The following is a 25000-nucleotide window of genomic DNA, read 5'->3' on the forward strand; positions in this document are numbered from 1 at the left end:
GCAATAACAACCTAAATGCAGCATCACATGCCAAGTGCGAGGAATTTGCTAGATTTTTTAATAAAAAGATTGCCGACATTACAGAAGGCATCCAAGGTGGAAACGCAGCAACCTCTGTCGCCCACTCAGGCGATACACCGAGGGGAGGGTTAAACCCCCCTAGGAGACCTGAGAGCTTCCAAAAGTTTTGTCCAATTACAGAGGACGACCTCTGTAAAATAGTCAGGGAAAGTAAGCAGTCTACCTGCAGCCTTGACGCGATCCCCACATATCTGCTAAAAAACATACTTGGTTGCTTAGCAGCACCTTTACTGCAAATTGTTAACACCTCTATGCTTACAGGCATTTTTCCAAGCTCATTCAAAACAGCCATGGTAAAGCCACTCCTAAAAAAGAAAAATTTAGATCAGAATTCTTTAAACAACTACAGACCTATATCAAACCTCCCCTTTATAAGCAAGGTACTAGAAAAAGTTGTATTTAAACAGCTTAATCAACATCTGGCTGGGAATGATATCTTGGAAAAATTCCAATCAGGCTTTAGAGCCAACCATAGCACCGAAACAGCACTAACCAAAATAATAAGTGATCTTAGGCTCAGCACTGCCGCAAACAAAGTTTCAGCACTTATCCTCCTCGACCTCAGTGCCGCCTTTGACACGATAGACCACAACATACTAATTGACCGCCTTGAATCTTGGGTAGGCTTGTCCGGTCACGTCTTAGAGTGGTTCAAAACATATATTACAGGAAGGCAGTTTTTTGTCACCATCGGAGAATACGTCTCCAACAAGTATGATGTGCCTTTTGGAGTTGCTCAGGGTAGTAGCTTGGGCCCTCTCCTCTTCTCTCTCTATATGTTGCCCCTGGGCTCCATCATCAGAGAGCACAATGTTGATTTTCATAGCTATGCCGATGACACTCAACTATATACAGTCCCAGGAAAAAGTTTGTACACCCTTTGAAATTTCTTACAATTCTGTCAAAATTGATCGTAAAACATGGTCTGATCTACCCGGAAATCTCAAGAAGGAACAATTAGAGTCTGTTTTAACTAATTCCACACAAACATTTACATGTTATCATAGTTTTATTGGCCATAAGGCTATAACATTCACAGGAGAGCAAGGCATAAGTAAGTACACCCTTGCATTAAATAGATTTTAACCCTCAGTTAGTTGAGATATCCTCGACCAGACTTGTCCTGTAGTTGCAGATCAGATTAACAAATCAATCTGGATGTGTCTTGTCTCCCTCCTCTTTAGAGAACTGCCTCTCGTCAGCAAGGTTTCTGGAATGTCTGGAGTGCATAGCTTTCTTGACTTCATGCCATATAATCTCAAATGTTTTTTTGTCAGAGCTTTGACTGGGCTATTCCAGAATGTGTATTTCATTGTTATGAAGCCATTCTAAAGTCAATTTGCTTCTAAAGTATGGGTTGTTGTCACATTTCAGCACTCATCCTCTTGTGTGCTTCAACTGTGTGACAGACTTACTCACGTTTTTTTTCTGTAAAATATCACAATAAACTTGAGTTCATTGTTCCACTGATAATAGCAAACTGTCAAGGGCCTGAGGCAGCAAGGTAGCCGCATATAATGATGCTCCCACCACTATACTCAGAAGTGGAGATGTAACCAAGAATAGCTAAAAATGGGGTTCATTCTGCCAATCTAAAATTAATGGGGTTTCTGACCAAAAAAATATTGCTGCACCTTTGAGGTTTGCAAAAAAAGCATTTATATGCTTCATAATTACTGCTAAATATTATGTAGACCAACGTTGAAACCGAAGTTGAATTGTTCAGGGGAACACACAATGTCGTGTTTGGAGGAGAACTGGAGAACCACACCTTCACCAAAACATCATCTCCACTTTTGAGTATGGTGGCGGGAACATCATTATATGCGGTTACCTTGGTGCCTCAGGCCCTTGTCAGTTTGCTATTATCAGTGGAACAATTAACTCAGACGTTTATTGAGATATTTTACAGAAAAATGTGAGGTAGTCTGTCACACAGTTGAAGCACACAGGAGGATGGGTGCTGAAATGGGACAACAACCCATATTTTAGAGGCAATTGACTTTAGAATTGCTTCATAACAATGAAATACACATTCTGCAATAGCCCAGTCAAAGCTCTGACAGAAACATTTGAGACGATATGGCAAGAGGTCAAGAAAGCTATTCACTCCAAACATCCCAGAAAACTTGCTGAAGAAGGGCAGTTTTCTAAAGAAGAGGGAGACAAAATGCATCCAGATTGTTTTGTTAATCTGATCTGCAACTACAGGATACATCTGGTTGAGGTTATTGTGACTAATTTAGGGTTAAAACCTATTGAATGCAAGGGTGTACTTACTTATGCCTTGCTGTCCTGTGACTGTTTACATCTTATGGCCAATGAAAATATGAAACCTTGTAAATGTTTGGGTTGAATTAGTTAAAGCAGACTCTGGTTGTTCCTTCTTGTGATTTCTGGGAAGATCAGACCATGTTTTATGACCAATTTTGACAGAAAGGTAAGAAATTTCAAAGGGTGTACAAACTTTTTCCTGGGACTGTATCTTTGTCGAGCCTAGCCAAACCACTGCCATTCATGCCTTGACTAAATGCATGTCTGCCATCACAGATTGGATGAACAGTAACTTCCTAAAATTAAATGAGGATAAAACTGAAGTGTTGCTCATTGGGCCTAAGAAAAAACGTGCAAAACTCCACTCAAGCCTAGGTGACCTAAGCATGCACATTAAAGATAAGGTTACTAGCCTAGGTGTGGTCATAGACTCGGATTTGAGCTTTGAGCCTCACATCAACAGGATAACAAAATCAGCTTTTTTCCATCTTAGAAATGTCAACAAAGTGCGCGGCTTGGCCCCCCGACAAGACGCTGAGAAACTTATTCATGCCTTTGTCACCAGTAGGATAGACTACTGCAATGCTCTCTTCTCTGGTCTCCCAAAAAAATTAATTGACAAATTGTAACTCATTCAAAATTCTGCGGCAAGAATCCTAACAAGAACCAGAATGAGAGAGCACATCTCTCCTGTCTTGGCAGACCTGCACTGGTTACCTGTCTCATACAGAATCGACTCTAAGATTCTGCTCACAGTTTTTAAAGCATTAAATGGACTTGCCCCTAGCTATATCTCAGACATGCTCTCTTTCTATGCCCCTGCTCGAGCTCTCAGGTCCACTGATGCCAAGCTGCTAAGGACCCCCACCCCCCCCGCAGAAGAAGATCGGCGACGCCGCGTTTGCCTGCTATGCGCCCAAGAGATGGAACACCCTCCCCATCGAGATCCGATCAGCCACCTCCGTCGACTCCTTCAAGAAGCAGCTGAAGACCCACCTCTTCATCCTTGCCAACTCCTAGCTGCCAAGGCGTCATAGTGTCCCAGCTGCCGCAGCGCCCTTACTACTCGCAACCAGCCCTGGCAGGGGGCTCCCCTAGGTGGCCGCTGGTCTCTGCCTGAGGTTTCTTCCTGACTATAGGGGGTCTTTTTTCTCAGACCTCACTGAGCTTTTTTTTCCCCCTTACAAACTATGAATCAAGCGAAAGGGAGTTTTTCCTCACCCCTGATGCCACAAGGGGCCGCACCTGAGCGCCCAATCTCTGTGTGACTATCTATGACTTATGATAGGCCCAGCCACTATGGACCTTACACATCTAAGAATCCTGGTCCTAACCTACGTTGACCTTATGACTCTACATTCTCTGTCTATCTCTTCTTCCTCTGCCTTCCTGCTTTTTCTGCCTCTCCTCTATACCTCTCCTTTAAATCTATCTCTAACAATGTTTTTTTTTCCCATTTGTTAAGCACTTTGAGTTACATGCCTTGTATGACACAGTGCTATACAAATACAATTATTAAGTTCCACTCCTCGCTTCTGTGGATTATCATTCCAGAACCTACGCACCCATTAGGACTGGAGTAACTGGCGCGACACCCCTCTGTCTTGTCTCATGTCTTCATGTTTTGAATGCCAAACGCTGGTTCCACAGCTTCGCCGGTGCAGAGACAGACTATGCTTTTTTTTTACTTGCGGATTTCTGGCTGATTTTACTTGTGACGCAACATGCATGCCCTCCATCATACATTCAACTTTGCTAGTCCTGCACCCAAAACTTTTTTGAGACGGATGTGCGTTTTTTTGTTGTTTTTTTTGGTTATACTAGGCTAGCCCACACCCTCATGACAGGAAATAAACAGACGTCAAGCGCGCTTCGCTCCATTGCCTTGACCGTTACTGAACGTTCCACTCAAACAGTAGTCTAAACGTCCCTGCCTGGCGCTACTATGGTGTCACGCACCCGCATGGAGGCGTTTGTTTAATGATACTGATAGTACCAGCACTTACGGTAGCAACACAACACGCCCAGACGGGTCACTAAGGATCCTTATTGAACTCGTAACACCATGTGACAACCAGAGACCACAAAAGAAAATAGAAACACTGCTTGACTGGTCCGGGCTACGGAGTCGATTGGGTTAATTCAAACGCCTTCATCGACACCTGACTACATATAAAGACACGTGGCAATATGTGACCCTGTTCATCCCTTTCCACAGGTCCAGTGTGCAATGGATTACACCCTATTCATTCCCATCCCCTACAGGTGCAAACCACAGGTACACAAGTCTGTATTTAACAATAATCAGGTCACACAGCAATCTACCAATCACTGGTCAAACTTTACATACTCACATTCTTCACATGATTATTTTAAATCAAATTCTGCTGGTGTATGAGGAGAGGAGAGGAGAAGAGAAGAGAAGAGAAGGGAAGGGAAGGGAAGGGAAGGGAAGGGAAGGGAAGGGAAGGGAAGGGAAGGGAAGGGAAGGGAAGGGAAGGGAAGGGAAGGGAAGGGAAGAGAAGAGAAGAGAAGAGAAGAGAAGAGAAGAGAAGAGAAGAGAAGAGAAGAGAAGAGAAGAGATGAGATTACCTCTGGGCTGGGGTGGGCAGCACCTCCTGAGCTGGAACCTCAGGTGTTCTGTTCTGAGGTTCTGGCCCGACAGGTGTTCCAGGAGCTCGTTGAGGGAGGAGTGCAGCGTCTCCGTGCCAAATAGCTTGTAGCCCAGCGGACTGACCTCGATCTGGAAGTTCTTGTACTGGGCCGTCTGCCTGGACTCAAAGCAGTCCACCTGCAGTACACAGTGAGGGATGATATTGTAAAATGGGCCATTATGCCTTGCCTATGCCAGTGAAATATGGTGGAAACGAAGGGTATATTTTTTATTTTCAGTCCACGCCATGCCAAACTGCAAACTCTGTGTGTATGTGTGTGTGTGTGTGTGTGTGTGTGTGTGTGTGTGTGTGTGTGTGTGTGTGTGTGTGTGTGTGTGTGTGTGTGTGTGTGTGTGTGTGTGTACACGTTTGTGTGCATGTGGATGTGTGTGCATGCAAGCGCATGCGTCCGCATGTGTGTGTGTGTGTGTGTGTGTGTGTGTGTGTGTGTGTGTGTGTGTGTGTGTGTGTGTGTGTGTGCACGCGTGAGTGTCTGATCTGTACCTCAATGCAGACGACAGTCATGATGATGTAGTTGAAGTCTGTGCAGCTCCAACGCAGTATGTACGCTCCCTCCTCGTTGCCCTCCAGGCGCAGCTTGTGGATAGCATACTCCGTGCTAGACATGGGACAAGGACAACAAAGGAAAATCTCAGTGTACTGTATTAAGATGGCCCTCTTGACTTCTAGAACAAGCAGCAGAGGGAGAGTGATGCTCATCTCGTGGTTAAAAAGGTGACAAATTGCAGATTTACTTTGAAGTGCAGTGATGGCCAACCCAGATTACAAAGTTACAATCCAGTGGCTTGTCCAAATTCTCTTAAAAACTCGAAATAACCTATCTGCATAACGTGTGATAATAAGAATCAATTTGTTGAGTGAGTGCCCGAAGAGAACAGATTCCATTGTTATTCCTCTTTTGGAGTCACGAGTCGATAATAATATAATATTCAATGGCACACCAAAGGAATCCAAACTATTTCCTGGGTCACTGCATAGTAATGCCCAATGCTGGCCAGATATTACATTAGGCCTGTAGGGGATAAAACAATACAATACAGTCCAACCCAATTATACAAGGGCCATTTTAGTGCACTGTTTTAGTAAAGGATATAGTGAATGGACGTCACATAGGGAGAGAAAGATGAACTGACCAGATGGGCCCGTGGCAGCCGCTGTGCAGGTTCTGGACCACGGAGGGCGGGGCCACCTCGGTGCACAGGTAGTGATGCGCGTCCACCGTCAGCCGGAAGTAGCCGTCAATCAACGCCACGAACGACAAGGCCTCTGCACGGAACGCCAGCTGCAGCTCCTGCATTCATTAACAATTCAGAAAGAAAACAGAGTAAACAAACAGCGAAAAAAAACAAAAAGAACTATAATGACACAGAGACTTGACAGAGCAACAAATACAACAGAAGTCAAGGCGAACTGTTCCATGGAATGTACGCATGCAGATAGAACTTCTAAGAATTGATATTGAGCTCAGCATTAACGGCATGAGTCAACAACGCCTCATCTTCCTCTTTTTGGCTGGAGCCGGGCAGCTGCAAGTCATGTGGTGAGACCGCCCGCCTTCCACACACCAACCACTCTCATTTTACTACATGTAGTCACTTTGGGGATCTACTGGCGGTTTTATCAACATGGCTGTCTCTGGCAACATCTAGCCCTAACCAATCAGCAAATAGAGGAAGTCAAGACCAGACGCTGGGCCAGATCAGGCTAGGAAGAGCTAATCAGAGCGTTTTGTTGTTTAATTTTGGCGCAGTTACTCACTGATTGGTCAGGTAAGACATCAATGCAAATCCAATAAAAGTGAAAAAGGTCTGAAACGCTGTCTTCTTGTTTTAATTTAAAGAAGGAGCGCAACATTTTGACCTTTAAGTCTTCATTCCCTTTCATTGATTGCCCTGTACCTAGCCTGTCTGGAGGCATGTGCACACATTTAATCGTGTGAAGAAGACGTCAATGCAAACACAGTCAGAGCCTGTGGTCAAAGTTAAAGGGATACTGTGCTGTAAATCAAAATCAGGGCATTAAAAGGTTGTGGCAAGTCGGTATGTGTAGTCAGGGGCAATCCTGGCCTAGCCATCATCATTCCAAACTAGACCCGTTTAAAGTTTTTGTTGGAAAAGACTGTGCATTGTAAAGAATGGTGCATTCAAAAACATATCCAATATCGTCAATTTGCAATCCCTACGCACGCTTGGATTAACTCCACATCAGCGGCATAACCAAAGTCTCTGCAGTCAAACCAAGTCATAGAGACATTTGCAGGTGTACACATATTTTAATACCGAATATTTCTTGCCTGTCTCTGGTCCAAGTCGGCGCCTGTCCGGGAGTATCACACAGCTACTTGCAGAGTAAAATTCCGCACAGTTGGTGTCATACATGTCATTGGTTTAGCAAAACCACATTTGACTAAGAAACACAATTGCTTGCAGAAGGCGTCTAATCCAGTGTTTCTCAACCTTTTTTTAGGCGATGCACCCTTTCAGTTCATGAACATTTTCAAGGCATCCCAAACCAACAAGCCGTAACATGGCATCGCATCTGATACCACAAAAGCTTAGAAAAGTAAAACATTTGGAGACGTCACACGACCTACGTTCGAAGTTGCAGCTGACTGGGGTGACCTATAATTACTTTTTTGTGCATAAATGGCAGATGAGAGATTCCACTGACTAGCATTAACTTATCAATTTAGACGAATATGTATTAAGTTACATAATTTATTTATCAGCCACGTTTCCGCGGCACCCCTGAGGAGGCCCCGCGGCAACCCCAGAGTGCCCCGGCACCCCTACTGAGAAACACTGGTCTAATCTATCATCCACCACCTCCTAACTAGGGACTCTCAAACTTGTGCAGGGTAAAGTAAATCCTGAAGAAGGCCATGTGGGCAGAAAGGCGAAGGCATTGTAGCCAAATAAGTATATTAACTGTACCAATATATTAACTGTAACCAATAAGTATAAAAACTGTAACCTTGAGTGCCTCGGATTTCCTCTAGCCTAATGCAACGATATCTTTGGTATTTTTCTGAACGCCCCATTCACTACCATTGGCAGTGTTTTCCACCAAAGGCTTCAAAAGGGTGTACTTTGGAATGCTGTGGACCAGCCCCCAGATCCCTCCTCACCACACATACTGTGACCTGCCATGTCCTCGCAATGTTTTAATTTCGTTTTACACGACAGTGTTGACCAGGCTAGCCGACCTTCCCTGGTCAAGATAATGTGTACGTGGGGCCCAGAGAGGGGAACGGGGAGCCCTGGTCTAGTTTTCTAGAGGGCCTTCCCAATCTGCTTATTGTCCAACCATCCAACCATGCCATACTCTCACAGAATATACAGAGCATAACCATATTCCATAACACATACACGAGCACACACACACATTTCAACATCTACATGTATAGCTAGAGCTTTAAGAGTGTGATCTGCGGACACCAAGCTGTAAGGAGACCAACCACAGACTTTGTAAGACATGTGTGGAATTTGGCAGGCCTCAATGTTCTGTGGGCCAAAAAGAGGGGGTGGGGTGGGACGGGACTGGGGAGCAGTGCAGAGTACAGAGTTCCCAAGCTCATCATTTCCCTGCAGAATGCACTGCTTAGGAGAGCAGCAAAATGCTTTGGCAGAACCTAGACCTAGTGTATGTAGAACAGTATTTGCAATATACAGTACATTTTCAAATTTGCATCTTTAAAATCCACTGCACTTAGATCTTCCATCCAATCCAAAATCAGTTAAGGTTACCAAGCTTCGAAGGCTGCAAGTTTTCGGAAGTCTTTAAACTCATTCATGCTCTTTTGTGTTGTAATGTCAACACTGAATATTCTATACAGTACATATAGAACATAGTCTGATGAAACGCTGTACCATTCTCCTGTTGTCCTGTCTGTAGACGGTGACCACGGACTCCTTGATGACGATGTGCGTGATCTCGTGGAAGTCTGAGAAGAGGGTCCAGCCTTCGCCTGCCTCCTTCTTCTTCTCGTTCCTCTTGGCATTGTCTTTTGTCTTCTTGGACTTGTACTTGTCCTTCACCATATGGTTTACGATCTGATTGGAACAACACACACACACACACAAAATGGCTTGAGATCTGATTGCAGCACACACAAAAGCACACAAGCTTGCACATTCTCCGACCGTCCGTACGTCCGTCCCTCCCTCGGGTCATAACACAATAGGCAAGAAGTATCTGAAAGCATGGATGGCTCAGCCGTATATGACCAGTTAACATGGCTCCTGTGATGAAACAGTAGACAGAAATTAAGGCTGGGAAAAAAAGAAAAAGACAAAAAAGGGAAATGCCAATGCAGGCTCACTCAAACTAGCTTCACCACGTAGTCCCATGACCTGTGAGGTCTTCACTCTGACAGAAACAGCAGTTTACAGTTACAGTAAAGCAGTGATGATGTACAGTACAGGCAAAAAGTGTGGACTCACCTTCTCATTTAATTAATTATCTTTATTTTTGTGGCTATTTACAGAACTTAGTACATTTTCAGGGAGGGCATCAAAACTGTGAATGAACAGGTGTATAATTACGTGCGTAACAAAAACATTCAAATATATAGAACAATAAAAAACAATTATTAAAAAAATATTTAAAAAAATGCTAAACAGTAACGTCAACACAGCAAAACCGAAGGCCCTTCATGTTTCAACAAGCTTATTTTTCTGTCTATTTTCAAGTAAAAATACCCATTCAGTCGAGTTTATTTTAATTGATACAAGCAATACAAGAGAGATTTTCTTGATCTGATAATGGGTCACTTGGTCAGCATAGCTGGTTATCTAGGTGAAACAGTGATACAAAAAGTAAAAGTAAAAGTCAAAAACCCTGCCACAGATTCCCTCCAACACTGGTTTGACCTCTCCAAGTAACTGGCTATGACTCAATATCAGATCAAGAAAATATCTGTAAAATGCTTGTATTGGCAAGTGTTTAAAACTAGGTTTTAGGTCTCAAAATTCTAGTTCTACAATTCTAGTGAGTTATTGGAGGACTTCTATTTTCAATTAGGACTTCTATGTTCAATTAGGATTGACATGACTGACCATCAGTTGTGCCGTGTTGACGTCAGGTGGACAGACAGCTGACATTGCTGTTGGACAACAGCTAGAATTATATTTTTTGGTAAGCACATAATTCTACATGTGTTCAAGCACAGTTTTGATGCCCTGCCTGAAAATACACAATGAAAATACACGAAAATGAAGAGAATGCATGAATAAGGTGAGTCCACACTTTTGGCCTTTACTGTAGCTGCTTTCTCCCAGTAAACTATTTGTCACCTTTCATTTCTACATCCCTCCTATCTTTCTCTATCTCAAAACGTTTGCATCCCACTTTGTCTTATTTTTGGCTTTTTCAACTCTGTTTTCCTAAATTGTATTAAACTCTTCTGAGCGACTCTTTCTCTCTCCTGCCATTACTTTTTTGGAATTGCGCACCGAGCGACACTCTACAAAAAGACTGAGGCGCTGACACCACCTTCACCTTTTGTACCTCTCCTCAGTCTTCATTATCTTCATCTCCTGTTCGATATCACTTTGACGGCTCCCGGTTCAGCGCCCGGTTCAAGGTTTATATAAATATGGCAGCCAAGACAATATTTCTGTGTTTCTGAGTGGTATTCATTAAGGTGCTGGGCTACTTGCAAATGAGCCTTTGCTTGATGCAATAAATAAGCAAGGAATAAAATCGAAAATGATTTATTGAGTTTATACGGTGGTACGGAGCATTTCCTGTAAATACACAGTGTGTGTGTAGTAGTAGTATATACAGTATGCCGTATACATTATGTTTATGCACAGTATATTACACAACAGTACACATTCTATGGTAACACTACTACTACAAATGCCACTAATGTTTGTACATCCCAAAAAATCAAATCCAGAAAATGGGTAAATGGGTGCGTCTGTCTGACAACAACACAGCCTTACGTCACATGGATCCTTATGCTGCATCCAGACCAAGGGCGACCTACACTGCCTGATAGCGGAAGTAGCAGAAGAAGTTTCGCCGTGAATTTGCTTTATTCGCTCGGGAAGTGACATTGACATGTTTGATTTAGCTTATCATACATAACGGCTATGGCTTGACAGCCTGGGACATTCGGAGAAAAATTGCAATTGGTTTTCGTCGAGCCGAGTCATAGCTCATTACCATAATATTAGCTTGACTTTAAACATTGAAATTCGCTCAGTTCGCTTCACCCCTGGCGAAATTCGCTCTGGTCGCCCAGTTCGCTTCCATAGAGAAATAATGACTTCCGTCACTCAGTTAATGTAGGTCACTTTTGGTGTGAACAAGGCAATATGAATCGTCTCTACCTTATCAATCATTTCTGATGCCGTGCCACTCACCTCCACCGGCTTCTTCCTCCAGGAGATGCCCGTAGTGCCCGACACCTGCACCTCGTAGCCGTGGCCGTCGTCCCCGGGCAAGGGGGAGAGCAGCGCGCTCTCGTTCTCCCCCGAGAGGCGCAGCATCTTGGGCTCCAGCGTCTCGCAGCCCAGGCCCTTGGTCAGCGTCTCCAGCGTAGACAGGTACTTGACCTTCAGGTCGTACAGCGATATGTTGCTGTCCTGGATGGTCTTGCTGTTGAACTCGTTCAGGAAGTTCTTGAAGACGTTGTTGATGCGCATGCGCGTTAGCAGGTTGCGCTGCTTGATGGTGCGGTTCAGCTCCTCCGGGATGAAGCGCTTGTAACTGTTTAAAAAAATAATAATATCAGAAACACACATGATGGAATTTAAGTCAAGCTTACCATGTAATGAATAGATGGCAAGGGCAGGTAGACATTCGGATTGATGTCAATACTGTACATATCCAGGGGACTTCCGGCATGACGAGGTGGTGAGCAGACGTGTGAAAGGGGGCTCCAGTTAACTTTCATATAATAAAGCCGAATAGCCGGCATTTATTCTTTTTTTCTTTGGTTTACGCCTGGATAACCTAAGTTGGGATACTTTTAACGCAGTTGTGTCACACAGCAGCTCATTGAACGGTCTGTATGAGCAAAAAGAAAGATCACGGAAAGCAAGCCTCTGTTTCTGCTAAGCTAGCAAATATGGCGAAAGAAGCAAGAACAAGGACTGGGAAATCTGACGACAGCCCGATCACCAAGAGTGACCTTGAAACTCTTCTGAATGACCAGCGAGAAAGCTTCAAGACTGACGTGGCTTCTTTGATCAAAGAGGCAACGGAATCGCTCAAATCATCAGTTGGTTCACTCAGACAAGAAGTATCATCGGTTAATGGCCGGCTCACTCAGAGGTGTTGGCGGGGGAGAACTTTGAAAAAATCGCGGAGATGGAGACCGCTATTCAAACGCTTCAAAAACAGTGTACCAAACTACAAGATAAAGTCGACGACCTCGGAAATAGATCCAGGCATTCGAATCTGAGGATAATCAACGTGCCTGAAGGCTGTGAAAAGGGCCAAGACCCAGCTAAGTTCGTGTCTGCATCTGCTAATGGAGGTGACGGGCTCTGATGTCTTTAGCAGCCCTCCAGAGAGCACACCGCACCCGCCGAAGATCGGAGGTTCCGGACAAAGAGAAGCCCAGGGCATTCTTGGTGAAGTTCCTCCGTTTCCAAGAGAAGGAGAACATGCTGACCTGGGCCAAAAATAATCAGATTACCTACCGCGACTCTGAGCTGAGAATCTATTCAGATATGAGTGCTGAACTGACCAAACGACGAGTAGCATTCAATGACTGCAAGACTGCACTGTATCGGAGAAAAATCAAGTTCCAGTTGCGCCATCCCGCCCGACTTTACGTGTCATTCCAAGACCAGGACTACTTTTTCGACACACCACAAGAAGCCAAAGACTTTTATGACCAGCAAATCAACGTCTCTTAATAGCCCAGGCTATGATGATGAGAAGAAGGTTGGTTTCAGCCCCAGATGTCTAATATGATAACAAAATGATCATCTTCTTTAGTAGACATGGTCTTTGAATTAATAGGCTACTGGAACTGTAGGCATATTCTGATTGAAAAGTGTACTCTCATAGTACAGTGGCTTATCTGCATTTTTTGAACAAAAGTTTCTGTGTGTTAATATACAGTGCCCTCCATAATTATTGGCACCCCTGGTTGAGATGTGTTCAAAGCCTTAAAATAAATTCAGTGTTTATTGCAGAAGAATACTGTCACACTGAAAATTTTAGGAAAATGTAGCCTTCAACTCAAATGAATTGTAGGAAAATAAAAAAAATCCCTGACTAAAAAATAATTATTTTTCATTAAATCACCTGTTCCACAATTATTGGCACCCTTAACAATTCCCAGGAAATAAATATAATTGAAGCATTTATGTCATTTCTACAGTAGTTTACAAAGTATGTAGGAACATTTAATTAGTAATTCATCACTTCCTGTTTCCCTGGGGTATAAATATGACGTGACACCGGGGCCATTTCTCTTATCCACTCTTAAACATGGGAAAGACAAAGGAACACAGCATACAAGTGAGGCAGATGTGCGTCGACCTTCACAGGTCAGGCAGAGGCTACAAGAAGATTGCCACTCAACTGCAGCTGCCCATATCTACTGTGAGAGGAATAATTAAGAAGTTCAAAACAACTGGAACAGTGGTAACCAAGCCTGGACGAGGACCCAAGTTTATTTTGCCACCACGCACAGTGAGGAGGATGGTAAGAGAAATCAAAATATCTCCAAAGCTCACTGTTACAGAATTACAACAAATGGTAGCATCCTGGGGTCACAAAGTCTCCAAATCAACCATCAGGCGCTGTCTACACGCCAACAAGCTGTTTGGGAGGCATGCACGGAGAAAACCTTTCCTCACCCACATTCATAAACGCAAACGTCTGGAGTTCGCCCAGCGGTATTGGGGCTTCAACTGGGACCGTGTGCTTTGGTCAGATGAGACCAAGATTGAGCTTTTTGGCAACAAACACTCTAAGTGGGTCTGGCGTGCCACGAAAGATGCGCATGCTGAAAAGCACCTCATACCCACTGTGAAGTATGGGGGTGGGTCAGTGATGCTGTGGGGCTGTTTCTCTTCCAAAGGCCCTGGGAAGCTTGTTAGGGTGCATGGCATCATGAATGCTTTGAAATACCAGGACATTTTAAATCAAAATCTGTTGCCCTCTGCCAAAAAGCTGAAGATGGGTCGTCACTGGGTCTTTCAGCAAGACAATGACCCTAAACATATGGCCAAATCTACACAGAAATGGTTAACCAGACACAAAATCAAGCTCCTCCCATGGCCATCTCAGTCCCCAGACCTCAACCCCATTGAGAACCTGTGGGGTGAGCTGAAGAGGAGAGTACAGAGGAGAGGACCCAGGTCTCTGGATGATTTAGTTAGATTCTGCAAAGAGGAATGGCTCCCTCTTTCTGTCTTTTCCCATCTTGTGAAACATTATAGGAGAAGATTAGGTGCTGTTTTGTTGGCAAAAGGGGGTTGTACAAAATATTAACAACAGGGGTGCTAATAATTGTGACACACATTATTTGATGTCAAATAATTATTTCTTTATGTGGGATTTTTTCCCCACTGAATAAATGCACTTGTATTGAAGGTTGTATTTTTCTCTTTTTTTCCATTAAGGTCCCATATTATTTAGAGAAAAATAATAATATTTGGAAGCTAAAAAACACATCTCAACCAGGGGTGCCAATAATAATGGAGGGCACTGTATATATACCTGTATAAATATATTTGCCTGATCTGGCCCGCGGGCCGCCATTTGGAGACCACTTAAATAACTGTAAGTCGCTTTGCATAGAAGCGTCAGCTAAGTGTAATGTAATGTAATGAAATTAGTGGTGGGCCGTTATCGGCGTTAACGTGCTGCGATAATGTGAGACTCTTGTCGCGCGATAAAGAAAATATCGCACGTTAATCTATTCTCAAAATATAGGTTTGGAGTTTGGGTATGCACGTCACCATAGCGTTTAATTGACAGACGCTTTTAGACTGCGCTCCAGTCGCTTCTCCTCTCTCCATCTGTTGTTTCAGCAGACCTACTAAATATGAAGTGTTTGCAGCTGAAAACATTAATCCCTCTGCCGTGGAAGTTGTTGTTTGAGTGCTTTTTCATAAGTGGTAGACTAAAGAGACGTTATTGTTTGAGGTGAAGCATAGAGAGACATTATTGTGTGTGAGAAGCTACCAGCCCGACATAGCCTACATTTCCTCACGCATTGCATAGAATACATAAACAACTTCCAGAAATCTTGCCTGTGCTATAATTGCAAAACATTCCGTGTGATAGTCCTATGCATTTTGAAGATTGTCAAACTGAAACTGTCAATATCTACTCTCGCTGAATGTTTTTGTTGCAATCGCGCACATTTGTGATTCAGTGAGATACAACAGCCGGTAATAAACCTTGCGGTTGTCGCGCTTGATTTTTTTTTTTTGCTAACTGAATTCATTGCATTCTGGCATTTTAACTCTGAGAACAACTGTCAAATCCCAATGTGCCAGTGCTGTAGGTTCTAGATAGGCATAACCAGTAGCCTGGCTCTGCTGAGAGCTGTGCCTACTACGCGCAGAGCTCCTCCCTCTCTTAAAGGAGCCGCTGCTCCTTTTAACAGTCAGTGGCAGACTCTCTCTCTCTCTCTCTCTCTCTCTCTCTCTCTCTCTCTCTCTCTCTCTCTCTCTCTCTGTTTAAATAGCCTAAATGTTTGTTAGATTTAGCTGTATTTGCCTCTACAACTTATAGCGCTGTTCATTTTGAAATTTCAGTATCTTATAACTGTAAATGCTTCCTAACATATTGGACACACTTTACACATATTGCTGTGATTTTTTTCATCTCCAAGTATCAACATGACCATTTTTTGAAGATGAGATGCATTTTGGAAAAAAAGATGAGCTCTGGTCTAATGCGCCATCTGTCTTAAGAAACCCCAAGGTTTTTTTTCGGCATTATTTCGCTATCGTGCCTATTCTGAATGAGCCATTTTGATATAGATTAATCTAGATTAATCTAGATTAATTTCATAATTACAGTGAGATTAATCTAGATTAAAAAAATTAATCTATGCCCACCCCTAAATGAAATGTAACGTAACGTGGGCTGGCTACCTGATGTCGGAGGCGACGCTGGGCAGGGGCAGGTCCCTGCTCTTGGCGTAGTGGGTGATGGCCAGCACGGCCATGCCCAGGCACTCGTTCTCCATCTCGTGCAGCTCACTCTCGCTCTGCGGGCTGCGCAGTGGAGCCAGCCCCTTCAGGAAGTCATACTGGCCCTGACAAAACACACACACACACACACACACACACACACACGCACACAGGCACACACAGGCACGCACAGGCACGCACAGGCACGCACAGGCACGCACACACACACACACACACACACACACACACACACACACACACACACACACACACACACACACACACACACACACAACAAAGACACAGGCACACACACACAGAACACGCCCAGAACACACACACACACACACACACACACACACACACACACACACACACACACACACACACACACACACACACACACACACACACACACACACAGAACACACACACAGAACACACACACACACACACACACAAATTGAGAGGGGCGAACACAAACACATACTCCTACGTGTTTGGCTCTCCCACAAACACTGCTGTGGCAACATGGCCACAATTAGCAAAAGGGAACTGGAAAGAGAAAACAACACAACAAGACTATTCATGTTCCTTGTTTTGAGAGTGAGAGAGAGGGACAGAGAGACAGAGAGAGAGACAGAGAGACAGAGAGAGAGAGAGAGAGAGAGAGACAGAGAGACAGAGAGAGAGAGAGGTGAAAGTGACAATGGGAGGGCAGTGCTGGAGTTCTCTTAAGTTCCTGATTCCTTCACAATGCATGTTGCCCTATTATACGAGCTTGAAACAGGGCAGAGATATACTTCTTCTTCTCACTTTTCACTTTTGCTTTAACAAACACATACAAATTATGATTCATATTTCAAAATTCCAGGCTTTTGACCTTTAGACCTATCCCAAATCCACGGTCTTTGCTGTTCATATACAGTATAAATAAGGGCTTCTAGGGTTTGCATAAGAAATGGGATATGCCTTACAAATGCTCGGCCCCCCACTCTACTTCTGCATCTCTGCCTGTGCTTCTCGGAGGATAGACACAAACGTTCTCGCTAGGTCGGCCAAAACATTAAACCAAAACATTGCCTTTGGTTTATTCTACGGTTGACACACCAATGCAAACACAGAGACCAGACTTAATCATTTGATCTAATTTGTTAACTAATTATTTAATCTAATTTGTAAACTAATATGATGTACAAGCTGCCAGTAGGAAAGATTTTCACCATTCTCTAACCTGTGCAAGCAGTGACCCGTACTGTACCTCAAAGGGGGGCACTTGTATGCATTTTTTTGACTGAAATATAAACTGCTACCTTGCCTGCACAGTGCGAGGGTGACATTTTGTGTGTGTGTGTGTGTGTGTGTGTGTGTGTGTGTGTGTGTGTGTGTGTGTGTGTGTGTGTGTGTGTGTGTGTGTGTGTGTGTGTGTGTGTGTGTGTGTGTGTGTGTGCGCGCGTGCATATCGGTGACTGGTTTACCAGGGCAAACAGGTAGTCGAGGGAGATGTGTGTGTGTGTGTATTTGTGTATGTATGTGTGCGTGCGTGCGTGCATGCATGCACGCCGGTGACTGGTTCACCTCGGGGCAAACAAAAAGCCAAGGAAGATATTTTGTGTATGTGTTTTCCTGTGTGCGTGCATATACTGTACATGCGTACGTGCGTGCACGTCTGGTTTACCTGGGCAAACAGGTAGTCCAGGTGTGAGATATTGTGCGTGTGTGTGCGTGTGTTCGTGTGTGCGTGCAGGTGTGTAGGTGTGCGTGCGCGAGCATGGGCAACCAACAAGCCAAGGAAGATATTTTGTGTATAAGTGTCTGTGTGTGTGCATGTGTGCGTGCATGTCGGTGAACGGTTTACCTGTGCAAACAGGTAGTCAAGTGAGGCAGCATCCAGCAGCGGCGTGCCCTCCAGGCCCTTCTGGTTGCCCTTCAGCTTGCTCAGAGTGTGCCGCCACACCGGGGACTCGGACTCGCTAGTGCCGTGCCAGTTGGCAAAGTAGAACCTGGAAGACAGACAAGGAGGGCAGACAACACAAACACCTCATAAATTACATATCATTCTTCTTTTTATTATTATTATTTTTATGTTTATTTAATTTTTATTTTTTATTTTATTTTATTATTATTTTTACCTTATGTTTTATCTTAATGTTTTAAATGTTTTTTGACTCTAATTTATTTCCTTCTTTCTTCCCTATTTCCTTTCATTTACATTTGTTAACTTTGTGAAGCACATTGAGTTGCACCTGTGTATGAAATGCGCTATATAAATAAACTTGCCTTACCTTGCCTTGCCTCATTATATTTACACTGGTGTGGATCTACACGTGTTAGCGGTCTGTCTGTCTGTTTACGTGTGTGTCTCTGTGTGTGTCTCTGTGTGTGTCTCTGTGTGTGTCTCTGTGTGTGTCTCTGTGTGTGTCTCTGTGTGTGTCTCTGTGTGTGTCTCTGTGTGTGTCTCTGTGTGTGTGCCTGCATTTGTATTGTCTGTCCTGGTCCCTCTGTGTTTGCGTGAGAGCACCTCGCCAAGCATGTTTGTCCCACACAACGGCCGTACACATTTCATGCCAGCTGCGGGTAAATCTACCGGCCACAAGCTCATTTGCATATCTCTTATCTGCGCCGCACAAGGAAGGTTAAACAGGTCTTTAAAGTGGGGAGAAGCCTTACACCAGCTTTGCAATGCAAAACAAGAGTGGCACACGCTACAACCATCTCCATGTGGTGAGTGGGACAGAAAGGAATTTGCATGCATGGGGGTGTGAGATGGGTTAAAGAAGTAAACAAATCTCAAAGAAATACAATACAAAGAACAATAAAAAAGGCTAAAAGGTAAGGTATTTCTTCCCTCTCCAACAAGTTAATTTAATGGGGCCCTATTATGTTTATTTTACAGTAATAGGGCCCTTTTAATAAGTTTATGGAGTGTAAAAACGTGTTCTTCAGGTTATTTACCCATATTAGTGGTCACGTAAACAGGGTTCCCACTCAAATTCAGATATAAAATTCCATGATTTTCCATGACTTTCCAGACCCAAAAAGCAGAATTTCCATGACCACTTGGGTAAAAAAAGACGACGTAAATTTGTCAAGAAGTGTGAAAACGGAAAATTATCTTCATCCCTAGAGCCGACGCCGAACCACCGCGAGACTTCAGTGGACTCACTGCATTCTAGAATGTTGCACATAACAGCGTGAAACCAAACAGTCTCTGGCGAAGCATTTTAGGATAACCAGTAAGAAACAATGTTACACACCAAACAAAAAAGTTTCTACTTTAACACAACTGTTAAGAAAATTCCATGATATTCCATGACTGTGTATGCAAAATGGTAAAATTCCATGACTTTTCATGACTGGAAAAACTTTTATGAAATTCCATGATATTCCAGAAATTCCATGACCCGTGGGAACCCTGCGTAAAGGATATACTGTATGACCAGTTCTCTTCTGGTCAGTTTTTCTTTTACTTTCATAATGAGTCTTTGGGGCTTTTTTTTCCACATTTCGGCATAGTGCTCCTCACTGGCCCTCGAAGACGCCTTGCAATTCTGAATTTTTTAAATATCTCAAAGAACGCCATATCACCAAGTTCATTAAGCATTTAGCCTAAACCTAGTGTAACACTGATACTTCTATTGTCACAGTACAGCCTTTGGCAAGCATTTGAATGTCAATGCATGTGTGTTTCTGTGAATGAATCTCTCTCCTTTTCGTCCTGGTCTGACAGATACGGGCAGGCAACAGAACTCACAGTTTTTTAGAACTGCGTTATAAAATGCATTGAGTTCTCTGAACCAACACAAGCCAACATGTAGGCTGGTTGTATTATAATGACATCTGATTTGACATCACATCAGACTATAGCCTGCACAAAAACATCTGATCTGAGCCAAAGTGATCTGCTGAAGTTAAAACCAAGCCTTTGAATGGGGAAGAAAGGTGCTTTTAGTGACTTTGTGCATTCTATGGTCTCTCAGTATTTCAGAAACTGCTGACCTACTGATGCACAACCATCTCAAGGGTTTTCAGAGAATATAGAAAAAATATCCAGTGAGCGTCAGTTCTGTGGGCGAAAATGCCTTGTTGATGCCAGAGGTCAGAGGAGAATGGGCAGACCGGGCTCAAGCTGATAGGAAGGCAACAGTAACTCAAATAACCACTCGTCACAACCAAGGTATGCAAGAGCATCTGTGAACACAGAGCACGTCAAAACTTGAGGCAGATAGGCTAAGCAGAAGACACTGGGTGCCACTCCTGTCAGCTAAGAACAGGAAACTGAGGGTGCAGTTCACACAGGCTCACCAAAATTGGCCAGTAAAGATTGGAAAAAACATTGTCTGATGTGCTGAATCTCGCTTTCTACAGGGTCAGAATTCTGGTCTCCACACCATAAAACATGGATCGATCTCTGTCTTGTACCGACAGTTCGCACACTGGTGGTGGGTGTAGTGTTGGGGATGTTTTCTTGGCACACATTTGGCACCTTTAGTACCAACAGCATTGCTGCGATGCCACATCCTATCTGCATATTTCTGCAGGAAATTAAGGCAAAGGGGTGTCAAAACCACTACTAGCAAGGTGTACTTGATAAAGTGGCCAGTGAGTGTATATCCCCTTTAACTTAAAGAATTAACTTCAATGAGGATATGACGCCTTATTTTACATGACGCACTGAAGCAATATTGAAACCCCGTCATCAGTTTAAAACACTGCTGTGGTCGCAGGCTAACTAACCCTCACTCTGTGCAGCTTCTTGTTTCCAAAACATCAGTGAAGTACACAGCTCTTAGCTTACTGCAATCAAGGTGCAGCGTGGAACAGAAGAGATCAGGCAGTCACTGTTGTGACTCTGCTGCACTTCTCTCTCTACCTCTCTCTGCACTTCTCTCTCTACCTCTCTCTGCACTTCTCTCTCTACCTCTCTCTACCTCTCTCTACCTCTCTCTACCTCTCTCTACCTCTCTCTACCTCTCTCTACCTCTCTCTACCTCTCTCTACCTCTCTCTACCTCTCTCTACCTCTCTCTCTCTGCACCTCTCTGCACCTCTCTCTCTCTCTCTCTCTGCACATCTCTCTGCACCTCTCTCTGCACCTCTCTCTCTCTCTCTCTCTCTCTCTCTCTCTCTCTCTCTCTCCTTCTCTCTCTCTCTCTCTCTCTCTCTCTCTCTCTCTCTCTCTCTCTCTCTCTCTCTCTCTCTCTCTCTCTCTCTCCTTTAACTCTTTGCTCTCTAAACAGTTTGGCCACCATCCAGCTCTATAAAACCTCACTGTGTCAGACATCACACCGGCCACAAGGCAGGCAGGCAGGCAAGCAAGCAAGCAAACGCAGAGCTGCTGCAAAGTTTTCACACAAAAGCAACTCAGTGTGTGCAGTGACAAAACAAGGAACGAGGGATGCAAAATAACATACAGTTGAAGGTGATTGATTGACAGTTAAAGATTGTGCCCATCCCAGGAAAAGGTGCAGGACAAAGGCTGACTGTAGTTTTCATAGTGAAGAGTCAGCATACTTAAAATCCATTTTGTTGTTATTTCACTGTTTCATAGCTGGATCCAGCCATGAAACAATAAAGAACAACAAAAGGGATTTTAAGTGTGCTGACTCCTCACTCTGAAAAATGCAAAACAACATAGCCCTCTAAGCATTAGGGATTCATACACCCTGCAGGTTCTGGCTATTAAAAACAGCATGATGATCCTTGGGTCACAAACTGAATGTTTTTATGAACTGAAGAGCATGAACTCTAGGGGCTCCTCTCCATGAGCTGACCTCCCTTCTGCACACTGTCAATAATGTGCAAGAATGCAACGGGTCCCCTGCCCTGGGGCCCCACAAAAAGGGGCCTTCTTGGCTGCCGTGCCGCATCACACATTTTGTAACCGAGCTATCGACAGGGGTGGAGGACAGCTTCCCCTTTGTAGTACACAACCACTATAGTGCCTTTTGCAACGCCTGAGGCGTTCGCTCATTCCCACAACACTTCATTTCTCTATATCATAGATGTATCTGTCAACACTCTTTTCTGGCCAAGTTAATCTTGTCTAACTCAACTCACAGAGTATGTTTTTTTGACACATTTGTATCAACTCACAGAATATGTTTTTGCTCAATTGCCTTTTTATCTTTTCTGTAGTTTTTATTTTTTTCCCTCCCTGACTATTACCTGTGTTATACGTGTTTTGAAATGTCCATGTATGTGTATTTCTTTTTAAATGTATTTTTTGGGGCTTTTTGGCTTTTATTATTAAAGGACAGTATGAGAGTAGACAGGAAACAATTGGGAGGAAGATATGGGGCAGGGCCGGGAAATGACCCCAGCCTGACTCGAACCAGGGTCCCCGTGGGCAATGTAACCCCAAATGTGGGGGGCTTAGCACGCTGCGCCACAGCGCCCCCCATGTATGTGTATTTATGCAAGCTACTTGGAACCTTAATTTTCCCCCGGGGAGCAATACAGTTACTCTACTCTACTCTACTCTAGTACTCTACCTAGTGTATTAAGTTGTCAGGTGTGAGGATGCAGCATTGTTTCCCCCTATAAAGTACACTACATTTACACTACAGTATTTAATTAAAATATAATAACCAAAATTAGCCAAATTAAAGGCCACATGACGCAAATTATTCATGGCCATTGCTGCTTTTAAGGCATTGGGCAAGGCATTAGGTGCCAAAAAAACAAAGGTGGAAACTACTGTACTACAGCACAGCAACAAGTAGCCATGATGTTCCACTACTTAAGTCATTACACCTCTGACATCACCGCTAATTAAATGAAAAGACTCTCGGCCATCACCATCTCCTGTTGGGCTAAAAGCTGCGGTCAGTGCAGCAGGCTGTCAAAGAGGAGATGAGTGGTCAAGTGATTTTTAGGTCTCTGTAATGGGCATCATAGTGCGCAATGAATACAGCCCATCATCAACCCTCTTGATACGCCTGGCAAATTAAAGGGCGCTATAACAGAGTGTACACGTACAGTCAGCCTGTGCCAACGCTAAAACGTCAGTGGAGGGAGGATGGATTGTAAGGGATTGATGACACCACGCACACGCACAAACACATCACAAAATGGAATATAGAAGACTACACACAGACACACCTATGACCCAAACTACACAACGCAAGCATGCATACAGACGTAAACACACACACACACACACGCACACGCACACGCACACACGCACACACACCTCTGTGACGATAAGGATCATCAACCCATGTGTGAGCTGTATGTAAACAAAGAGCCACGCTTCTGACAGCGAGCGAAAGAAAATCTAAGCCAAACCCTTGGTCCCCGTTACTACGGAGAGCAGAAGCATAGTAAACAGGAAGCTTCTCTACAGAGGCAAAAAAAGGTGTTCTTCTTCTACTACACCACAGGAGGAAGGAGGCAAATGCAAAAAGGTTGACCATAACTTGCTTGTTCGTAACAACAACCAAATCGACATGATCGTGCCTTGAAACCTCATTTGACTTCCACATCTGGAACCCACCAGGCCACACCACATTCTCCACCCCAACGGACCCCCCAGTGTTTTTCCATGGCCTAATAAGGTACATACTAGAATGGCCGTCGTCTTGAATCCTCATTTGACTTCAACATCCACCACCCCCAGCCAGGCCAAACCACATTCCCCACCAGTAGAGCCGTTGACAGCTTTGGCTGGGCCCAGGACAAAGTCATCTGAAATGTAATGAAATGTAATGAAAACCTAGTTCGGGGCCCCCTCTGTCCCTGGGACCAGGATAACTCTCCCCTTTGTCCCCTCCGTCGGCTTCCCTGCCCACCCCAGTGAAGCCTCCCCTGTTTTCCCTGGCCTGGCGACATACACAGACTGCCAGTCGCTGATGGGGAAGTTGGCCCTGCTGGACCTGTTGTTTCCCGGCCTTACGTTAGAATCTGTTTTCCTTCCCCTAGTGGACACTGTCCATTCTGGAGCCCAAAAAAAAACAAACAAACAAAACAACCAGAGGCTGCTAAAGCTATTACTTTCCTGTACATGTACAGTATCAACTACATGTGTGAGGGTTGCACTGAACAGGCTCCTTTTCACTGGTGAATCAAAATGCCAGGGGATTCCCACTGAGCTGTGACCATTTGTTTATCAAAGGGGATTCACACCTTAGTCACCTAAACACAAACTGGCTTAGAGTTAAGGGGAAAACAATACTACTATTTATGCAGTCAAATTGTGATACTGTTTACGCTGCTATAACCCTAACAGCAATATACAGCAAAGTATAAGCTTAATCATATAGTAAGACAGAAGTCTTCATGAAATACATAAAATGAGTTGAGTATGTTTTCTAAAGCCAGGCTCAAACTACACGACTAGCGATTGTGTGTCCGATTTTGGCGTCAGGGTGCACCGCGCACTAGAAGAGAATCGCAACTGTCAATCTTGTCGCTGCTCGTAGCCACCGAGACAATGCCCGACGTTCTATTTCCAGTCGCAAATATCAAACACTGTTTGATTTCTACGATTTGCGATCGGCGACTCTTTGAGCTGCCAAAGTTCTATCTTAGAACGTCGCTCACGACGAGGAAATCTTTCCTGACAATCGCTTGCGATGGTCCTGGGGGGTAACGTTCCAGCGATTGTCGTAAGGAGGGTTTTCAGCCGAGAATCGGCGCGATAGTCGTGTAGTTTTAGCCAGGCTTAAATTGCAGGGTCTAGTTTAGTGTTTCTCAACAGACATGTGATGTTTTATGTTTGGCGCCACCAGCAGGCCACTCAAAACACAGCGGGCGGACCGCAAACAGACAGATAGACAGCCAGTCAGTCAGGGTGTTTCATACTGCCTTCTCTACAAAAGAAACCAAAACACCATACTTCAGGCTGATAACT

The 25000-nt window shown here is 44.1% G+C and overlaps 1 protein-coding gene across 1 annotated transcript in view; it reads right to left on the reverse strand.

Annotated features, from left to right (window-relative positions):
* jak1 (Janus kinase 1) overlaps positions 1 to 25000 on the reverse strand; it is an 82396-nt gene that overhangs the window by 45845 nt on the left and 11551 nt on the right. The window contains exons 4-10 of the mRNA XM_063201807.1: positions 18006 to 18150; positions 16109 to 16272; positions 11402 to 11747; positions 8900 to 9082; positions 6164 to 6321; positions 5514 to 5628; positions 4948 to 5146 (exon numbers count right to left, since the gene is read on the reverse strand). Coding sequence (XP_063057877.1) covers positions 4948 to 5146; positions 5514 to 5628; positions 6164 to 6321; positions 8900 to 9082; positions 11402 to 11747; positions 16109 to 16272; positions 18006 to 18150 — 1310 coding nt within the window. The remainder of the gene's footprint in view (positions 1 to 4947; positions 5147 to 5513; positions 5629 to 6163; positions 6322 to 8899; positions 9083 to 11401; positions 11748 to 16108; positions 16273 to 18005; positions 18151 to 25000) is intronic.

The sequence above is a fragment of the Engraulis encrasicolus genome, chromosome 6, assembly GCF_034702125.1.
Source record: "Engraulis encrasicolus isolate BLACKSEA-1 chromosome 6, IST_EnEncr_1.0, whole genome shotgun sequence".
In the NCBI taxonomy this organism is placed as follows: domain Eukaryota; kingdom Metazoa; phylum Chordata; class Actinopteri; order Clupeiformes; family Engraulidae; genus Engraulis; species Engraulis encrasicolus.